Raw genomic sequence first — 22,940 nt, 5'->3', positions numbered from 1 at the left:
GTGTGTGTGTGTGTGTTCTTACTTGTCGGCCCAGGGTGTGTGTGTGTGTTCTTACTTGTCGGCCCAGGGTGTGTGTGTGTGTGTGTGTGTTCTTACTTGTCAGACCAAGGTGTGTGTGTGTTCTTACTTGTCGGACCAAGGTGTGTGTGTGTGTGTTCTTACTTGTCGGCCCAGGGTGTGTGTGTGTGTGTTCTTACTTGTCGGACCAAGGTGTGTGTGTGTGTGTTCTTACTTGTCGGCCCAAGGTGTGTGTGTGTGTGTTCTTACTTGTCGGCCCAAGGTGTGTGTGTGTGTGTGTGTGTGTTCTTACTTGTCGGCCCAAGGTGTGTGTGTGTGTGTGTGTGTTCTTACTTGTCGGCCCAGGGTGTGTGTGTGTGTGTGTGTGTGTGTTCTTACTTGTCGGTCCAGGGTGTGTGTGCGTGTGTTCTTACTTGTCGGCCCAGGGTTTCTTGGGCAGCATTGCTCCGTGGTGCGAGACAGCAGATCTCTTCCTGGAGGCCGAGTCCAGAACGATCCTCATTCTGTTGGGCATCTGATCTGGGAATTCATTAAACAACTATGTGACTGGACTGACGAGATCAGACGAGGCCTCGACCAGTCAGGAGAGAGAATCAATCCCTCCCCCTCCCTCCCTCTCCCTCCCTCCCTCCCTCCCTCTCCCTCCCTCCCTCCCTCCCTCCCTCTCCCTCCCTCCCTCCCTCTCTCCACTATAACAACACATTACAGTCCCACCTTCACCTCTGAATCCACATCTAGACTGGTTGTATTGAGGTACCTCTCTCTCTCTCCCTCTCTCCCTCTCTCCCTCTCTCTCCCTCCCTCCCTCCACTATAACAACACATTACAGTCCCACCTTCCCTCTGAATCCACATCTAGACTGGTTGTGTTGAGGTACCTCTCTCTCCCTCCCTCCCTCCCTCTCCCTCTCCATCTCCCTCGCTCCCTCCCTCCCTCTCCCTCTCCCTCCCTCCACTATAACAACACATTACAGTCCCACCTTCCCTCTGAATCCACATCGAGACAGGTTGTGTTGAGGTACCTCTGTCTCTGTGAGGCAGGTCCTCCCCCATAGTCAGTCCTATGAGGTTGGGTCTTTGGGCGTTGACTCTGTGGCGATACACTGGTCTGGAGGTGTTGGTGAGGCTGGGATCCTCAGGGTTATACATGTCAGAGTCATACTGGCCTGGGAGAGAGAGCACAACACAGACTGAATGAAGACAACAACAACAACAGAGAGCACAACACAGACTGAATGAAGACAATAACAACAACAGACTGAATGAAGACAATAACAACACAGACTGAATGAAGACAACAACAACAGAGACTGAATGAAGACAACAACAACAGACTGAATGAAGACAATAACAACAACAGACTGAATGAAGACAACAACAACAACAGAGAGCACAACACAGACTGAATGAAGACAACAACAACAACAACAGACTGAATGAAGACAACAACAACAACAGAGACCACAACACAGACTGAATGAAGACAACAACAACAACAACACAGACTGAATGAAGACAACAACAACACAGACTGAATGAAGACAACAACAACAGAGACCACAACACAGACTGAATGAAGACAACAACAACAACAACACAGACTGAATGAAGACAACAACAACAGAGACCACAACACAGACTGAATGAAGACAACAACAACAACAACACAGACTGAATGAAGACAACAACAACAACAGACTGAATGAAGACAATAACAACAACACAGACTGAATGAAGACAATAACAACAGAGACCACAACACAGACTGAATGAAGACAACAACAACAGAGACCACAACACAGACATGTCAGAGTCATACTGGCCTGGGAGAGAGAGCACAACACAGACTGAATGAAGACAACAACAACAGACTGAATGAAGACAACAACAACAACACAGACTGAATGAAGACAACAACAACAACACAGACTGAATGAAGACAACAACAACAGAGAGCACAACACAGACTGAATGAAGACAACAACAACAACAGACTGAATGAAGACAACAACAACAACACAGACCACAACACAGACTGAATGAAGACAACAACAGAGACCACAACACAGACTGAATGAAGACAACAACAACAACACAGACTGAATGAAGACAACAACAACAACAACAGACTGAATGAAGACAACAACAACAACAGAGACTGAATGAAGACAACAACAACAACAGAGACCACAACACAGACTGAATGAAGACAACAACAACAACAGAGACCACAACACAGACTGAATGAAGACAACAACAACAGAGACTGAATGAAGACAACAACACAGACTGAATGAAGACAACAACAACAACAACAGACTGAATGAAGACAACAACAACAACACAGACTGAATGAAGACAATAACAACAACAGAGACCACAACACAGACTGAATGAAGACAACAACAACAACACAGACTGAATGAAGACAATAACAACACAGACTGAATGAAGACAATAACAACAACACAGACCACAACACAGACTGAATGAAGACAACAACAACAGAGACCACAACACAGACTGAATGAAGACAATAACAACACAGACTGAATGAAGACAATAACAACAACAGAGACCACAACACAGACTGAATGAAGACAACAACAACAACACAGACTGAATGAAGACAATAACAACACAGACTGAATGAAGACAATAACAACAACACAGACCACAACACAGACTGAATGAAGACAACAACAACAACACAGACTGAATGAAGACAATAACAACAACAGACTGAATGAAGACAACAACAACAGAGACCACAACACAGACTGAATGAAGACAACAACAACAACAACAGACTGAATGAAGACAATAACAACAGAGACCACAACACAGACTGAATGAAGACAATAACAACAACAGAGACCACAACACAGACTGAATGAAGACAATAACAACAACAGAGACTGAATGAAGACAATAACAACAACATAGACTGAATGAAGACAATAACAACAACACAGACTGAATGAAGACAATAACAACAACAGAGACCACAACACAGACTGAATGAAGACAATAACAACAACAGAGACCACAACACAGACTGAATGAAGACAATAACAACAACAGAGACAACAACACAGACTTAACAAAGAGACCACAACACAGACTGAATGAAGACAATAACAACAACAGAGAGCACAACACAGACTGAATGAAGACAATAACAACAACAGACTGAATGAAGACAATAACAACAACACAGACTGAATGAAGACAATAACAACAACAAGAGACCACAACACAGACTGAATGAAGACAATAACAACAACACAGACTGAATGAAGACAATAACAACAACAGAGACCACAACACAGACTGAATGAAGACAATAACAACAACAGAGACCACAACACAGACTGAATGAAGACAATAACAACAACAGAGACCACAACACAGACTGAATGAAGACAATAACAACAACAGAGACCACAACACAGACTGAATGAAGACAACAACAACAACAGAGACCACAACACAGACTGAATGAAGACAACAACAACAACACAGACTGAATGAAGACAATAACAACAACAGAGACCACAACACAGACTGAATGAAGACAACAACAACAACAGAGACCACAACACAGACTGAATGAAGACAATAACAACAACAGAGACCACAACACAGACTGAATGAAGACAACAACAACAACACAGACTGAATGAAGACAATAACAACAACAGAGACCACAACACAGACTGAATGAAGACAACAACAACAACACAGACTGAATGAAGACAATAACAACAACAGAGACCACAACACAGACTGAATGAAGACAATAACAACAACAGAGACCACAACACAGACTGAATGAAGACAATAACAACAACAGAGAGCACAACACAGACTGAATGAAGACAATAACAACAACAGAGACCACAACACAGACTGAATGAAGACAATAACAACAACAGAGACCACAACACAGACTGAATGAAGACAACAACAACAACAGAGACCACAACACAGACTGAATGAAGACAATAACAACAACAGAGACCACAACACAGACTGAATGAAGACAATAACAACAGAGACTGAATGAAGACAATAACAACAACACAGACTGAATGAAGACAATAACAACAACACAGACTGAATGAAGACAATAACAACAACAGAGACTGAATGAAGACAATAACAACAACACAGACTGAATGAAGACAATAACAACAGAGACCACAACACAGACTGAATGAAGACAATAACAACAACAGAGACCACAACACAGACTGAATGAAGACAATAACAACAACAGAGACTGAATGAAGACAATAACAACAACAGAGACTGAATGAAGACAACAACAACAGACTGAATGAAGACAATAACAACAACACAGACTGAATGAAGACAATAACAACAACAGAGACTGAATGAAGACAATAACAACAACAGAGACTGAATGAAGAGACCACAACACAGACTTAAAGAAGAGACCACAACACAGACTTAATGAAGACAATAACAACAACAGAGACTGAATGAAGAGACCACAACAGACTCAACGTAGAGACCACAACACAGACTTGACGAAGAGACCACAACACAGACTTAACGAAGACAATGACCACAACACAGACTCAACGTAGAGACCACAACACAGACTTAACGAAGAGACCACAACACAGACTTAACGAAGAGACCACAACACAGACTCAACGTAGAGACCACAACACAGACTTAACGTAGAGACCACAACACAGACTCAACGTAGAGACCACAACACAGACTTAACGAAGAGACCACAACACAGACTCAATGTAGAGACCACAACACAGACTCAACGTAGAGACCACAACACAGACTTAACGAAGAGACCACAACACAGACTCAACGTAGAGACCACAACACAGACTTAACGAAGAGACCACAACACAGACTCAACGTAGAGACCACAACACAGACTCAACGTAGAGACCACAACACAGACTCAACGTAGAGACCACAACACAGACTTAACGTAGAGACCACAACACAGACTTAACGTAGAGACCACAACACAGACTTAAAGAAGAGACCACAACACAGACTTAATGAAGAGACCACAACACAGACTTAACGAAGACAATGACCACAACACAGACTCAACGTAGAGATCACAACACAGACTTAATGAAGAGACCAAAACACAGACTCAACGTAGAGACCACAACACAGACTTAATGAAGACAACAGAGACAAAACATGTGTCCTTCCCCTCTGAAAGACACACAGGTTGGAGCAGTAGATAACTGAAGGTCACATTGTACAGCTGTTAAGAGGACTAAATGCTTTGCTCAAGGGCACAACGGCAGGAGATTGCACCTAGGATTTGACACTTAAGACAACCCTCTTGGTTGTCAACTCACACAAACAGCTCTCTCACACACACACACAGCTCTCACACACACACACACAGCTCTCACACACACACACACACACAGCTCTCACACACACACACAGCTCTCTCACACACACACACACAGCTCCGCCTCATCCCTACCTGTTGAGAAGAGAGGAGCCGGGGGCTGGGGGATGGAGGGTCGTGTCCCTGTGGTTACAATAGTGGGAACAGAGTTGGCGATGGAGCAAGGAGGGGCCTCCATCCCTGACGCCTGGTGAGGGGGACCTGGGGGCGGGGGGCACAGATTGAAATAAAACACTAGAATGGTTCCTGACCAAGATGGCCGCCATTAACACAACATTCTAGAACGACGCAAGTCTGACATCATGAATTAGAGTCTCTGTGGAGATCTTTACAAAGGTAAGGCGAACGCCCGATTGGCTATGGTTCGAAAGAAGCTCGCCCTATAGGGAAGAGGGTTCCATTTGGAATGACAACACATGCGACTCGAGCCATGGACTCGTTATGACAGACGGATCTGCTCAATTCCTACCTGGCGGCAGGCTGGGCGGCAGGCCGGGCGGCAGGCTGCCTGCCAGGGGCACAGGGGGACGGAGGTTGACGGGAGGTGGGGTCATGAGAGGGGGAGGTCCTGGCGGGGGCGGTAGGCCCGGAGGGGGCTGGGCGACCCCCGGGATAGGGGGAGGGGCTTGGAACATGTTAGGTAGATTAACGTCCTCCACCACCACTGGATCGATACCGTGGTCGAACGGGCAAATGTCCCCACGCATACAGAAGCCTTTCTCTGGAAGACAACACAATACGGTTTAGTAACAGCTAGAGGACAGTTAGAAGCCTTTCTCTGGAAGACAACACAATACGGTTTAGTAACAGCTAGAGGACAGTTAGATACAGAAGCCTTTCTCTGGAAGACAACACAATACGGTTTAGTAACAGCTAGAGGACAGTTAGATACAGAAGCCTTTCTCTGGAAGACAACACAATACGGTTTAGTAACAGCTAGAGGACAGAAGCCTTTCTCTGGAAGACAACACAATACGGTTTAGTAACAGCTAGAGGACAGTTAGAAGCCTTTCTCTGGAAGACAACACAATACGGTTTAGGAACAGCTAGAGGACAGTTAGACGCCTTTCTCTGGAAGACAACACAATACGGTTTAGTAACAGCTAGAGGACAGTTAGAAGCCTTTCTCGGGAAGACAACACAATACGGTTTAGTAACAGCTAGAGGACAGTTAGAAGCCTTTCTCTGGAAGACAACACAATACGGTTTAGTAACAGCTAGAGGACACAGATACAGAAGGCCTTTCTCTGGAAGACAACACAATATAGTATAGTAACAGCTAGAGGACAGTTAGAAGCCTTTCTCTGGAAGACAACACAATACGGTTTAGTAACAGCTAGAGGACAGTTAGATACAGAAGGCCTTTCTCTGGAAGACAACACAATACGGTTTAGTAACAGCTAGAGGACAGTTAGATAGAGAAGCCTTTCTCTGGAAGACAACACAATACGGTTTAGTAACAGCTAGTGGACAGTTAGAAGCCTTTCTCTGGAAGACAACACAATACGGTTTAGTAACAGCTAGAGGACAGTTAGATACAGAAGGCTTTTCTCTGGAAGACAACACAATACAGTATAGTAACAGCTAGAGGACAGTTAGATACAGAAGCCTTTCTCTGGAAGACAACACAATACGGTTTAGTAACAGCTAGAGGACAGTTAGAAGCCTTTCTCTGGAAGACAACACAATACGGTTTAGTAACAGCTAGAGGACAGTTAGATACAGAAGGCTTTTCTCTGGAAGACAACACAATACAGTATAGTAACAGCTAGAGGACAGTTAGATACAGAAGGATTTATCTGGAAGACAACACAATACAGTATAGTAACAGCTAGAGGACAGAAGCCTTTCTCTGGAAGACAACACAATACGGTTTAGTAACAGCTAGAGGACAGTTAGATACAGAAGCCTTTCTCTGGAAGACAACACAATACGGTTTAGTAACAGCTAGAGGACAGTTAGATACAGAAGCCTTTCTCTGGAAGACAACACAATACAGTATAGTAACAGCTAGAGGACAGAAGCCTTTCTCTGGAAGACAACACAATACAGTATAGTAACAGCTAGAGGACAGTTAGAAGCCTTTCTCTGGAAGACAACACAATACAGTATAGTAACAGCTAGAGGACAGTTAGATACAGAAGGCTTTCTCTGGAAGACAAGACAGCTAGAGGACAGTTAGATACAGAAGCCTTTCTCTGGAAGACAACACAATACGGTTTAGTAACAGCTAGAGGACAGTTAGATACAGAAGGCTTTTCTCTGGAAGACAACACAATACGGTTTAGTAACAGCTAGAGGACAGTTAGATACAGAAGGATTTCTCTGGAAGACAACACAATACGGTTTAGTAACAGCTAGAGGACAGTTAGAAGCCTTTCTCTGGAAGACAACACAATACGGTTTAGTAACAGCTAGAGGACAGTTAGATACAGAAGGCTTTCTCAGGAAGACAACACAATACGGTTTAGTAACAGCTAGAGGACAGTTAGATACAGAAGGCCTTTCTCTGGAAGACAACACAATACAGTATAGTAACAGCTAGAGGACAGATACAGAAGCCTTTCTCTGGAAGACAACACAATACAGTATAGTAACAGCTAGAGGACAGTTAGATACAGAAGGCCTTTCTCTGGAAGACAACACAATACGGTTTAGTAACAGCTAGAGGACACAGATACAGAAGGCCTTTCTCTGGAAGACAACACAATACAGTATAGTAACAGCTAGAGGACAGTTAGATACAGAAGGCCTTTCTCTGGAAGACAACACAATACAGTATAGTAACAGCTAGAGGACAGTTAGATACAGAAGGCCTTTCTCTGGAAGACAACACAATACGGTTTAGTAACAGCTAGAGGACAGTTAGATACAGAAGGCTTTCTCAGGAAGACAACACAATACGGTTTAGTAACAGCTAGAGGACAGTTAGATACAGAAGGCTTTCTCAGGAAGACAACACAATACGGTTTAGTAACAGCTAGAGGACAGTTAGATACAGAAGCCTTTCTCTGGAAGACAACACAGCTAGAGGACAGTTAGATACAGAAGGCCTTTCTCAGGAAGACAACACAATACAGTTTAGTAACAGCTAGAGGACAGATACAGAAGCCTTTCTCAGGAAGACAACACAATAGAGTTTAGTAACAGCTAGAGGACAGTTAGATACCATTATGTCTCCACACATACAGAACAACCCATTGTGAAGAAGCACAGAGAGAGGACAGTTTGATACAAACAGCCTTTTCCAGGAACAACAGACAGAAAGAAAAATAAATCACTCCAAACATTCTCCTTCTCGGTCATACTGATGCCGGGCCACTAAAAGACAAGTCTCGGGGTTAAAACAAACAAACAAAACACATCTCAGGCATGTCAACTTCCTTCCTGCTTACCGTCGTAGTCACGGCAACGTTTCCTCTGTGGCGGAAGGGGACGGTCCAGTGACTGATCCGGGTGGAAGTCCGACCAGCTGTCCGTCACCGAGGCGATGCTGTTGCTGTGGTTACCTTGAGGGGCGATCACCGTGATGGTGCTGCTGAGGGTCGGCACGGGGAACGTGGCGGTTGCCGTGGGGATCGGCAGGAGGCCTTCACCAGCTCCAACCTCCGTCCCCCGGTCTCCTCGATCGGGCTCGTACTTTGACCTCCCAGCATCCCGCTCTGTGATCAGAAGGATAAGGGCAGGAAGCAGGAAACAGTTGATGATATCTAGATATGATATCTAGAGCAGGTGTAGAGCTATTGGATTGTGCATGCTTTTGTTCCAACCCAACACTAGTCTAACAGCCAGACATACTGACTTTCAAAATGAATCAACCAATCATAGTCTTCTGTCCGTCTCCCCTCTCACCTCTGCTCTTGGAGGGACTCCTGCTGTGACTCCTGCTACTGCGGTCCCGGTCTCTCTCCCGGTCCCTGGCCCGCTCCTTGCTCCTGCTCCTACTGCGGCTGTAGCTACGGCCCCTCCTCCGGTTGTAACGGTCCCGGTACGAGTCCCGTCGCGGCGGGATGCGGTCGTAATCGTTCCGTTTCCTGGTACGGTCGTCCCGTTTACGGTCATCCCCTCGTCTGACAAACGACAGAGAGGAGGAGGAGGGGAAGACAGAGGAGGAAGACACAGGAGGAAGAGAGAGGGGAAAGAGGGGGGAAAGAGAGGGGGAAAGAGGAAGAAGAGAGAGGAGGAAGAGAGAGGGGGGAAAGAGGAGGAAGAGAGAGAGGGGAAAGAGGAGGAAGGGAGAGAGAGGGGAAAGAGGAGGAAGGGAGAGGAGGGAAAGAGGAGGAAGAGAGAGAGGGGAAAGAGGAGGAAGAGAGAGAGGGGAAAGAGGAGGAAGAGAGAGAGGGGAAAGAGGAGGAAGAGAGAGAGGGGAAAGAGGAGGAAGAGAGAGGAGGGAAAGAGGAGGAAGAGAGAGGGGGGAAAGGGAGGAAGAGAGGGAGGAAAGAGGAGGAAGAGAGAGGGGGAAAGAGGAGGAAAAGAGGAGGAAGAGAGGGGGGGAAAGAGGAGGGAGAGAGAGGGGGAAAGAGGAGGGAGCGAGAGGGGGAAAGAGGAGGGAGCGAGAGGGGGGAAAGAGGAGGGAGCGAGAGGGGGAAAGAGGAGGGGGAAAGAGAGAGAGAGAGAGGAGGAAGAGAGAGGGGGAAAGAGGAGGAAGAGAGAGAGAGAGGGGGGAAGAGGAGGAAGAGAGGGGGAAAGAGGAGGAAGAGAGAGAGAGGAGGGGGAAAGAGGAGGAAGAGAGAGGAGGAAGAGAGAGAGAGGGGGAAAGAGGAGGAAGAGAGAGAGGGGGGAAAGAGGAGGAAGAGAGAGGGGGAAAGAGGAGGAAGAGAGAGGAGGAAGAGAGAGGGGGGAAAGAGGAGGAAGAGAGGGGGGGAAAGAGGAGGAAGAGAGAGGGGGAAAGAGGAGGAAGAGAAGAGGGGGGGGAAAGAGGAGGAAGAGAGAGGGGGAAAGAGGAGGAAGAGAGAGGGGGAAAGAGGAGGAAGAGAGAGGGGGAAAGAGGAGGAAGAGAGGGGTGGGGAAAGAGGAGGAAGAGAGGGGTGGGGAAAGAGGAGGAAGAGAGAAGGGGGAAAGAGGAGGAAGAGAGAGGGGGGGAAAGAGGAGGAAGAGAGAGGGGGGAAAGAGGAGGAAGAGAGAGGAGGAAGAGAGGGGGGAAAGAGGAAGAGAGAGGGGGAAAGAGGAAGAGAGAGGGGGAAAGAGGAGGAAGAGAGAGGGGGAAAGAGAGGGGGAAAGAGGAGGAAGAGAGAGGGGGAAAGAGGAGGAAGAGAGAGGGGGAAAGAGGAAGAGAGGGGGGAAAGAGGAAGAGAGAGGGGGAAAGAGGAAGAGAGAGGGGGAAAGAGGAGGAAGAGAGAGGGGGAAAGAGGAGGAAGAGAGGGGGGAAGAGGAGGAAGAGAGGGGGGGAAGAGGAGGGGGAAAGAGGAGGAAGAGAGAGGGGGAAAGAGGAGGAAGAGAGAGGGGGGAAAGAGGAGGAAGAGAGAGGAGGAAGAGAGAGGGGGAAAGAGGAAGAGAGAGGGGGAAAGAGGAGGAAGAGAGGGGGGAAAGAGAGGGAGGAAAGAGGAGGAAGAGAGAGAGGGGAAAGAGGAGGAAGAGAGAGGGGGGAAAGAGGAGGAAGAGAGAGGGGGGAAAGAGGAGGAAGGGAGAGGAGAGAGAGAGAGGAGGGGGGAAAGAGGAGGAAGAGAGGGGGGAAAAGAAGGGCAGAATAAAGTTATTTAGCAAACATCCCATTGAACAGAGACAGGAACATTTATGGGTCAGTCTCAAATAGCACGCTATACACTATATAGTGTACTACTATTGACCAGGTCCAGTAGAGTAATTTAATAGGGAACTATGTCCCTCACCTGTTGTCAATGGGGGGCTGTAGTTCACACTGACCTGCTGTCTCTACTGTAGTTCACACTGACCTGCTGTCTCTACTGTAGTTCACACTGACCTGCTGTCTCTACTGTAGTTCACACTGACCTGCTGTCTCTACTGTAGTTCACACTGACCTGCTGTCTCTACTGTAGTTCACACTGACCTGCTGTCTCTACTGTAGTTCACACTGACCTGCTGTCTCTACTGTAGTTCACACTGACCTGCTGTCTCTACTGTAGTTCACACTGACCTGCTGTCTCTACTGTAGTTCACACTGACCTGCTGTCTCTACTGTAGTTCACACTGACCTGCTGTCTACTGTAGTTCGCACTGACCTGCTGTCTCTACTGTAGTTCACACTGACCTGCTGTCTCTACTGTAGTTCACACTGACCTGCTGTCTCTACTGTAGTTCACACTGACCTGCTGTCTCTACTGTAGTTCACACTGACCTGCTGTATTCACCAATTTGTAAGTCGCTCTGGATAAGAGCGTCTGCTAAATGACTTAAATGTAAATGTAATGTAAATGTCTACTGTAGTTCACACTGACCTGCTGTCTCTACTGTAGTTCACACTGACCTGCTGTCTCTGCTGTAGTTCACACTGACCTGCTGTCTCTGCTGTAGTTCACACTGACCTGCTGTAGTTCACACTGACCTGCTGTAGTTCACACTGACCTGCTGTCTCTACTGTAGTTCACACTGACCTGCTGTAGTTCACACTGACCTGCTGTCTCTACTGTAGTTCACACTGACCTGCTGTCTCTGCTGTAGTTCACACTGACCTGCTGTAGTTCACACTGACCTGCTGTAGTTCACACTGACCTGCTGTCTCTACTGTAGTTCACACTGACCTGCTGTAGTTCACACTGACCTGCTGTCTCTACTGTAGTTCACACTGACCTGCTGTCTCTACTGTAGTTCACACTGACCTGCTGTAGTTCACACTGACCTACTGTCTCTACTGTAGTTCACACTGACCTGCTGTCTACTGTAGTTCACACTGACCTGCTGTCTCTACTGTAGTCCACACTGACCTGCTGTCTCTACTGTAGTTCACACTGACCTGCTGTCTCTACTGTAGTTCACACTGACCTGCTGTCTCTACTGTAGTTCACACTGACCTACTGTCTCTACTGTAGTTCACACTGACCTACTGTCTCTACTGTAGTTCACACTGACCTACTGTCTCTACTGTAGTTCACACTGACCTGCTGTCTCTACTGTAGTTCACACTGACCTGCTGTAGTTCACACTGACCTACTGTCTCTACTGTAGTTCACACTGACCTGCTGTCTCTACTGTAGTTCACACTGACCTGCTGTCTCTACTGTAGTTCACACTGACCTGCAGTCTCTACTGTAGTTCACACTGACCTGCTGTCTACTGTAGTTCACACTGACCTGCTGTCTCTACTGTAGTCCACACTGACCTGCTGTCTCTACTGTAGTTCACACTGACCTGCTGTCTCTACTGTAGTTCACACTGACCTGCTGTCTCTACTGTAGTTCACACTGACCTGCTGTCTCTACTGTAGTTCACACTGACCTGCTGTCTCTACTGTAGTTCACACTGACCTGCTGTATTCACCAATTTGTAAGTCGCTCTGGATAAGAGCGTCTGCTAAATGACTTAAATGTAAATGTAATGTAAATGTCTACTGTAGTTCACACTGACCTGCTGTCTCTACTGTAGTTCACACTGACCTGCTGTCTCTACTGTAGTTCACACTGACCTGCTGTCTACTGTAGTTCACACTGACCTGCTGTCTCTACTGTAGTTCACACTGACCTGCTGTCTCTACTGTAGTTCACACTGACCTGCTGTCTCTACTGTAGTTCACACTGACCTGCTGTCTCTACTGTAGTTCACACTGACCTGCTGTAGTTCACACTGACCTGCTGTCTCTACTGTAGTTCACACTGACCTGCTGTAGTTCACACTGACCTGCTGTCTCTACTGTAGTTCACACTGACCTGCTGTCTCTATGGTAGTTCACACTGACCTACTGTCTCTACTGTAGTTCACACTGACCTGCTGTCTCTACTGTAGTTCACACTGACCTGCTGTCTCTACTGTAGCGGGAGCTGGACGGGGGGCTGTAGTTCACTCTCCTGGAGAATTTCTTGTCCCGGTCCTCCTCACGACTTGGCTGGAAAACACAAGTTTGAACTAAGATCCTGAAAGTAGCACTAGATGAACTACATTGATCTCATTCTGTTTACAAATATCCCACTTCCTGATTACAAAAGATACTATTGGACAATAGATCTCTACTGTCAGACTGTGGTGTGTAACCTTCCATGCCAATTCTGCGGAGGCACTAAACTCTACCACAGCTGTTTCCTGTTGCATCACTGTTAAAGTAAACATTCCCTTTAAGTGGTTGGTGCCTTTTAAACATGACTCAACCAGTCACCTCATCTTTCCTCTGGTCGTCTTTGTCCGTCCTGGTCAGGTGTCCCTCCGCTTTGCCCGCGGAACCTGGCTGATGGTCCTGCTGAGGTAGGTAGCTTTTGGAGTTGACGGCTTCAAAGAGTCTATCGACAAAGGTCTGCGTCTCTGGGAGAACACGGGAATAGGGTACGAGGGGTGGTTGATGAGGGGAAGAGGACAAGGGCATGAATAGTGGGGCTGACAACGACACATTGCACATTAGGTAACTAATGAGTATCAGTCACTGTGTATAGTTCCAAATGGAACACTATTACCAATTTAGTGCACTACTTTAGACAAGGGCCCTATAGAACCCTATTCCCTATATAGTGCACTACTTTAGACCAGGGCCCTATAGAACCCTATTCCCTATATAGTGCACTACTTTAGACGAGGGCCCTATAGAACCCTATTCCCTATATATATAGTGCACTACTTTAGACCAGAGCCCCATATAACCCTATTCGGTATATATAGTGCACTACTTTAGACCAGAGCCCCATATAACCCTATTCCCTATATATAGTGCACTACTTTAGACAGGGCCCTATAGAACCCTATATAGTGCACTACTTTAGACCAGAGCCCTATAGAACCCTATTCCCTATATAGTGCAATACTTTAGACCAGGGCCCTATAGAACCCTATTCCCTATATAGTGCACTACTTTAGACCAGAGCCCTATAGAACCCTCTTCCCTATATAGTGCACTACTTTAGACCAGGGCCCTATAGAACCCTATTCCCTATATATATATATATATATATATATATATATATATATATATATAGTGCACTACTTTAGACAGGGCCCTATAGAACCCTATATAGTGCACTACTTTAGACCAGAGCCCTATAGAACCCTATTCCCTATATAGTGCAATACTTTAGACCAGGGCCCTATAGAACCCTGTTCCCTATATAGTGCACTACTTTAGACCAGGGCCCTATAGAACCCTATTCCCTATATATATAGTGCACTACTTTAGACCAGAGCCCTATAGAACCCTCTTCCCTATATAGTGCACTACTTTAGACCAGGGCCCTATAGAACCCTGTTCCCTATATAGTGCACTACTTTAGACCAGGGCCCTATAGAACCCTATTCCCTATATATATAGTGCACTACTTTAGACCAGAGCCCCATATAACCCTATTCCCTATATATAGTGCACTACTTTAGACAGGGCCCTATAGAACCCTATATAGTGCACTACTTTAGACCAGAGCCCTATAGAACCTTATTCCCTATATAGTGCACTACTTTAGACCAGGGCCCTATAGAACCCTGTTCCCTATATAGTGCACTACTTTAGACCAGAGCCCTATAGAACCCTGTTCCCTATATAGTGCACTACTTTAGACCAGAGCCCTATAGAACCCTATTCCCTATATATAGTGCACTACTTTAGACCAAAGTAACCCACTATAAACAGAGAATAGGATTCAGTCAGTCAGTCAAAAAGCACCTCTGATTTTCTTGACTTTTGAGGCAGATGACGACAAACGTCACCACCACTTGTCGTCACAACTATAAACATGTGTTTTAATAAGTATCGTTACCTTTCTGTAGAAATACGTCCAACTGGTCGACACACAGGGCTTTGAGTTCCGTCTCGCTTTTGTCTTTCTTCACCAAGGCAACGACGTATTTAGCGAGGGCAGATGGATCTGCATCACAACTAGAACAGGGGAAAGTGTCAACACAAACACACCGTTAGCCATGCTAACTCTAGCTATACAACAACAACAACAAATTAGCTAGAATATATATATATCCTTACCATACCAAGAAGACCAATCGATTACAAGATAACAGACAATTTCTCAACTATAAAAACTGCTATTTTGTTTTGAAATAACTAGCCACATGATATAAACATTAAACTAGCTCGTCAAGTTAGCATCCAAATGATACTAGCCTCGTCTTCAGTCATGTTGTTGCATCTTGATGCTGGCAAGCTAATGTTGCTAAACGTTAGCCATCTAAGTTAGCTACTTACATTGGTTCGAGGGTTTTAAAAAGCCACGTTTTCAATGAATCTAGGTTTTCAATAATCATTTTTTCAGACACTGGTTAACTTCTCTTCCACTCGGTAGCCAGGGTTAATAATCCCTCGGTAATGTTTCTTAATGACAAAATACTGTATGTCCAAAGGCAAGAAGTCATCAAGCTAACATTAGCTGTTAGTTACCGCCTTCTCTCTCTTATTAAACCTGCATGGCTATTCAACACTGAAAAAGACCAACGACTAGATTGTCTTGAGTGTGTTTTTTGCTTTCTAAATTCTTGCAAATACAAAGAGGAGGGGGGGAGACAATTTGTTCACTGTAACCTATTCCCTCAACTAGTTTGAATGTTCAGGCAGTGCAGGCCTTCCCTCATTGCAAATAAATGGAGAATATTTACTTCCGGGGAACTCTCGCTGGCAGATATCGCGAGAATTGATATGTCACGTTGAATCTTGGCGTATTTGGTATTTATTAGGATCCCCAAATAGCCGCTGCAAAAGCTACACCTCCTGGGGTCCACACGAAACATGACATAATATATAGTACATAACATTATTAGTCAAGGACTGAAATACATACATTTAAAATGTCACACACAGCCTCCATATCAGTATATACACACAATATCTAGGTCTTATACATAGTACAGTGCAAATTACAATACAATATATACAAAATGGCGGTGTCTCTTCACAGTCACCTTTGTGCAGTAAGGTGTTATTTTATGTTTGTTTTTTAACTGGTTGTAATTGCTTGTTGAGTTACTTGGAGTGGCAGAGAGTTCCATGTAGTCATGGCTCTATTTAATACTGTGTGTTTCCCAGCCTCTGTTCTGGACCTGGGGACTGGGAAGAGACCCTCTGGTTGCATGTCTTGTGTTGTACCGGAGGAGAGACTGACATGCCTGTTACTGACACTTGCCTTCCATGTACATCTGTACATCTAAGTGTGATACGTGCTGCTTTGTTCCGGACCAACTGCAATTGACCTATGTCCAGGTGTGACAAAACTAGGGCCTGTAGGACCTGTCTGGTGGAATGAGATGTCAAGAAGACAGAGCAACGGCCTAACATGGACAGACCTCTTTCCATTTTACCAACCATTGAGTCTATATGTTTTGGCCAGGACAGCTTGTTATCTACGGTAACACCCAGCAGTTTAGTCTCCTCAACTTGCTCAATAGCCACATTATTCTATAATAGATCTAAACGAGGTTTAGTGTTGAACCAGGGATTTGTCCCCAAAAATTATGCTTATAGTTTAACAAAAATTATACAGGCGAGTTACCCGTTCTGAAACTGACTGGAGCTCTATGTTAAGGTTGTCAGTTATTTATTTGAGTCGTCAGCGATATACCTCAATGAACAAGCCATCGACCTCAATGAACAAGCCATCGACCTCAATGAACAAGCCATCGACCTCAATGAACAAGCCATCTACCTCAATGAACAAGCCATCGACCTCAATGAACAAGCCATCGACCTCAATGAACAAGCCATCGACCTCAATGAACAAGCCATCGACCTCAATGAACAAGCCATCTACCTCAATGAACAAGCCATCGACCTCAATGAACAAGCCATCGACCTCAATGAACAAGCCATCTACCTCAATGAACAAGCCATCGACCTCAATGAACAAGCCATCTACCTCAATGAACAAGCCATCTACCTCAATGAACAAGCCATCTACCTCAATGAACAAGCCATCTACCTCAATGAACAAGCCATCTACCTCAATGAACAAGCCATCTACCTCAATGAACAAGCCATCGACCTCAATGAACAAGCCATCTACCTCAATGAACAAGCCATCTACCTCAATGAACAAGCCATCTACCTCAATGAACAAGCCATCGACCTCAATGAACAAGCCATCGACCTCAATGAACAAGCCATCGACCTCAATGAACAAGCCATCTACCTCAATGAACAAGCCATCTACCTCAATGAACAAGCCAGCTACCTCAATGAACAAGCCATCTACCTCAATGAACAAGCCATCGACCTCAATGAACAAGCCATCTACCTCAATGAACAAGCCATCGACCTCAATGAACAAGCCATCTACCTCAATGAACAAGCCATCTACCTCAATGAACAAGCCATCGACCTCAATGAACAAGCCATCTACCTCAATGAACAAGCCATCTACCTCAATGAACAAGCCATCTACCGAAATGAATTTAATTTCTGAATGTAATTTCTGAATTTAATTTAAAGTACTCCAGAGCATTTTACTATCATCGTTTATATAATTTATCTTTGTTTCATAGTATAGTTTCTTCTTCTTTTTGTTCTTTTTAGTTTAGTTACATTATTTCTCCATTGACTGTATGTTTGCCAGCCTGCTGTGTTGTCAGACTGACTTGCTATTCCCTTTGCCTCGTCCCTCTCAGCCATACAGATTGTTTATTTGGCTCCCCGGGGGGGGGGGGTTAGATTACGATCAATACTCAAGGATTTTAATACTTTTTGTGGGGGTGTTAAAAACGGACCCTTTCTTTATATGAAGTAAAAGAAGGGGGAAACCCGGTGATCACACGGCTACATGGGCAGGAAACCCGGTGATCACACGACTGCATGGGCAGGAATCCCGGTGATCGCACGGCTACATGGGCAGGAAACCCGGTGATCACACGGCTACATGGGCAGGAAACCCGGTGATCGCACGGCTACATGGGCAGGAAACCCGGTGATCACACGGCTACATGGGCAGGAAACCCGGTGATCACACGGCTGCATGGGCAGGAAACCCGGTGATCACACGGCTGCATGGGCAGGAAACCCGGTGATCACACGGCTACATGGGCAGGAAACCCGGTGATCACACGGCTACATGGGCAGGAAACCCGGTGATCACACGGCTGCATGGGCAGGAAACCCGGTGATCACACGGCTACATGGGCAGGAAACCCGGTGATCACACGGCTGCATGGGCAGGAAACCCGGTGATCACACGGCTGCATGGGCAGGAAACCCGGTGATCACACGGCTACATGGGCAGGAAACCCGGTGATCACATGGCTGCATGGGCAGGAAACCCGGTGATCACATGGCTGCATGGGCAGAAGAAACACCCAAACAGTCCAGGCTGAACAGATGCTAATCACTAATCACTAATCACTTCAGATGCAGCGAGAGAGAAGCATGCAGCCCACGTGAAGACTTCCCAGAATTCATGGCAAAATACGCCTTATTTACACCCCTGACACCTACGCCAAGTAAGAGCCCTCCTACCAAATACAGGGCAGCATCGCATCGCTCTGCCAACCGCTGACATTCTCAAGGCCATCTTTAAGAAACTGGCCATCATTGAAAAGACAACAGAGACGACCACCATCTTCAAGAAACTGGCCATCATTGAAAAGACAACAGAGACGACCACCAAATCAAAAGAGTCTCTCTCAGCCAATGTGCGGCAGCTCCCTCGACCACGTGGTCCTACTCCTTGTAAAAGTCCAATCAAAACGATCAAAGGCACAAGGCCAGACCCAGATACAGACACAGGAGGCAGATGGTTGGAGTCTTACAATGTTTATTCATCCAATAGGAGGAGGAGTAGGCAAGAGAACGGTCGTGGACAGACAAACAGGTCAAAACCAGAGTCCAGGAGGTACAGAGTGTGAGACGGGCAGAATGGTCAGACGGGCAGAATGGTCAGGCAGGCAGAATGGTCAGACAGGCAGAATGGTCAGACAGGCTCGTGGTCAGGCAGGCAGAATGGTCAGACAGGCTCGTGGTCAGACAGGCAGAATGGTCAGGCAGACAGAATGGTCAGGCAGGCAGAATGGTCAGGCAGGCAGAATGGTCAGGCAGGCAGAATGGTCAGGCAGGCAGAATGGTCAGGCAGGCAGAATGGTCAGGCAGGTAGAATGGTCAGGCAGGCAGAATGGTCAGGCAGGCAGAATGGTCAGACAGGCAGAATGGTCAGACAGGCTCTTGGTCAGGCAGGCAGAATGGTCAGGTAGGCAGAATGGTCAGGCAGGCAGAATGGTCAGGCAGGCAGAATGGTCAGGCAGGCAGAATGGTCAGGCAGGCAGAATGGTCAGGCAGGCAGAATGGTCAGGCAGGCAGAATGGTCAGGCAGGCAGAATGGTCAGGCAGGCAGAATGGTCAGGCAGGCAGAATGGTCAGGCAGGCAGAATGGTCAGGCAGGCAGAATGGTCAGGCAGGCTGGTACAGAGTCCAGAAACAGACAAGGTTCAAAAGCCGGTAGGAAAAAAAGCTGGTTGACTTGAAAACATACAAGATGAACAAATACACAGAGAGACAGGAAACACAGGGATAAATACACTGGCACAGAGAGACAGGAAACACAGGGATAAATACACTGGTACAGAGATACAGGAAACACAGGGATAAATACACAGAGAGACAGGAAACACAGGGATAAATACACTGGTACAGAGAGACAGGAGACACAGGGATAAATACACAGAGAGACAGGAAACACAGGGATAAATACACAGAGAGACAGGAAACACAGGGATAAATACACAGAGAGACAGGAAACACAGGGATAAATACACTGGTACAGAGAGACAGGAGACACAGGGATAAATACACTGGTACAGAGAGACAGGAGACACAGGGATAAATACACTGACACAGAGAGACAGGAAACACAGGGATAAATACACTGGTACAGAGAGACAGGAAACACAGGGATAAATACACTGGTACAGAGATACAGGAAACACAGGGATAAATACTCTGGTACAGAGATACAGGAAACACAGGAATAAATACACTGGTACAGAGAGACAGGAAACACAGGGATAAATACACTGGTACAGAGAGACAGGAAACCCAGGGATAAATACACTGGTACAGAGAGACAGGAAACACAGGGATAAATACACTGGTACAGAGATACAGGAAACACAGGGAAAAATACACTGTTACAGAGAGACAGGAAACACAGGGATAAATACACTGGTACAGAGAGACAGGACACAGGGATAAATACACTGGTACAGAGAGACAGGAAACACAGGGATAAATACACTGGTACAGAGAGACAGGAAACACAGGGATAAATACACTGGTACAGAGATACAGGAAACACAGGGATAAATACACTGGTACAGAGAGACAGGAAACACAGGGATAAATACACTGGTACAGAGAGACAGGACACACAGGGATAAATACACTGGTACAGAGAGACAGGACACACAGGGATAAATACACAGAGAGACAGGAAACACAGAGATAAATACACTGGCACAGAGAGACAGGAAACACAGGGATAAATACACTGGCACAGAGAGACAGGAAACACAGGGATAAATACACTGGTACAGAGAGACAGGAAACACAGGGATAAATACACTGGTACAGAGAGACAGGAGACACAGGGATAAATACACTGGCACAGAGAGACAGGAAACACAGGGATAAATACACTGGCACAGAGAGACAGGATACACAGGGATACATACACTGGGGAAAATAAGCAACACCTGGAGGGGGTGGAGACAATAACGAGGACAGATGAAACAGATCAGGGCGTGACAGACAACACTAAGTTAGATGAATTAATCTCGAGTCATAAAGTCGATTGTACTTTTTACATTTACCCCGTTTATATATCAACCAGGTTTGTGAAATGTGAAAACTGGTTTATCATATCAATCACAACTTCCTCTATTTCAGGTTGTCCAGGTGTTTCTCTAAGCTCAGGGTTTTCTTACCAGCTACCTAGCATGCTAGTTCAACTAGTTAACCAGTTATTCACTACCTAGTTACTAGTTCAACTAGTTAACCAGTTATTCACTACCTAGTTCAACTAGTTAACCAGTTATTCACTACCTAGTTCAACTAGTTAACCAGTTATTCACTACCTAGTTCAACTAGTTAACCAGTTATTCACTATCTAGTTCAACTAGTTAACCAGTTATTCACTACCTAGTTCAACTAGTTAACTAGTTATTCACTACGCTGTAATTGTTTTCTCATTGTTTATAATCCAAACGTCTTAATTCAATACACTACATGTTGTATCTTTAAAAACACTTTTTTATTTTTATTCTGTTAACACACTCAAGTAGAATTCTTTCTACTCCGGGAGACTCGCGATCCAGATTCTAGTTTTAGGAAATCACAATGGGGTTGTCTGTTTATTATGGTCACGGGTTTAACCACTCAGCTGGTATTGTGATATTTCTTGGTCAGTTTTCGAAGTAATATTTCAGCGTGTTCTGCCTCCAACGATGGGAGATGAGTTATATTGATCTCCAAACTACATCATGCTTGTTTTATTATATTCATTGTGTGAGGGACACAATTCTCACACCTCAAATAAAACTTTTTTTTTTTTTTTTTGCTGATAAACTTACTGAGCTGCAAAACAAGTATAAAAATGCATGTTTTATAATAATTAACTTGAATAAATGTGAAATATTGTCTCTGTGTAACTCAAATGACCAATCTGTTGAGGATATTCCAGTGAAAGATCACGTGACATATTTAGGGTGAGAAACCATGTTGTCCGTCAACATCTCAATTTCTCTCAGAGATGAAAGAAATCTAAATCGCTCTTTAATAACTAGGCTACCTGCCTCCTCTACACTCTCACCACTAGGCTACCTGCTGCCCCTCCACTCTAACCACTAGGCTACCTGCCTCCTCTACACTCTAACCACTAGGCTACCTGCCGCCCCTCCACTCTAACCACTAGGCTACCTGCCTCCCCTACACTCTAACCACTAGGCTACCTGCCTCCTCTACACTCTAACCACTAGGCAACCTGCCGCCTCTACACTCTAACCACTAGGCTACCTGCCTCCTCTACACTCTAACCACTAGGCTACCCTGCCGCCCCTCCACTCTAACCACTAGGCTACCCTGCCGCCCCTCCACACTAACCACTAGGCTACCCTGCCACCCCTCCACTCTAACCACTAGGCTACCCTGCCGCCCCTCCACTCTAACCACTAGGCTACCCTGCCGCCCCTCCACTCTAACCACTAGGCTACCCTGCCGCCCCTCCACACTAACCACTAGGCTACCCTGCCACCCCTCCACTCTAACCACTAGGCTACCCTGCCGCCCCTCCACTCTAACCACTAGGCTACCCTGCCGCCCCTCCACTCTAACCACTAGGCTACCCTGCCGCCCCTCCACTCTAACCACTAGGCTACCCTGCCGCCCCTCCACTCTAACCACTAGGCTACCCTGCCGCCCCTCCACA

At 45.9% G+C, this 22,940-nt stretch overlaps 1 protein-coding gene across 1 annotated transcript in view; it reads right to left on the bottom strand.

The window, feature by feature from the left end:
• Window positions 1–16,110, bottom strand: part of LOC135543119 (RNA-binding protein 26-like) — a 36,667-nt gene extending 20,557 nt beyond the window's left edge. Inside the window, exons 1-10 of the mRNA XM_064970196.1 lie at window positions 15,734–16,110; window positions 15,294–15,412; window positions 13,715–13,857; window positions 13,359–13,447; window positions 9,304–9,521; window positions 8,847–9,113; window positions 5,921–6,172; window positions 5,527–5,652; window positions 1,040–1,183; window positions 432–537 (exon numbers count right to left, since the gene is read on the bottom strand). Of these exons, the coding sequence (XP_064826268.1) occupies window positions 432–537; window positions 1,040–1,183; window positions 5,527–5,652; window positions 5,921–6,172; window positions 8,847–9,113; window positions 9,304–9,521; window positions 13,359–13,447; window positions 13,715–13,857; window positions 15,294–15,412; window positions 15,734–15,792 (1,523 nt within the window). The 5' untranslated portion in view covers window positions 15,793–16,110. The remainder of the gene's footprint in view (window positions 1–431; window positions 538–1,039; window positions 1,184–5,526; window positions 5,653–5,920; window positions 6,173–8,846; window positions 9,114–9,303; window positions 9,522–13,358; window positions 13,448–13,714; window positions 13,858–15,293; window positions 15,413–15,733) is intronic.
• Window positions 16,111–22,940: the final 6,830 nt, after the last annotated feature.

This window comes from Oncorhynchus masou, chromosome 7, assembly GCF_036934945.1.
Source record: "Oncorhynchus masou masou isolate Uvic2021 chromosome 7, UVic_Omas_1.1, whole genome shotgun sequence".
NCBI lineage: Eukaryota > Metazoa > Chordata > Actinopteri > Salmoniformes > Salmonidae > Oncorhynchus > Oncorhynchus masou.
Note: the sequence above shows the minus strand (reverse complement) of the source record. Positions and strands in the feature narration are given on the sequence as shown.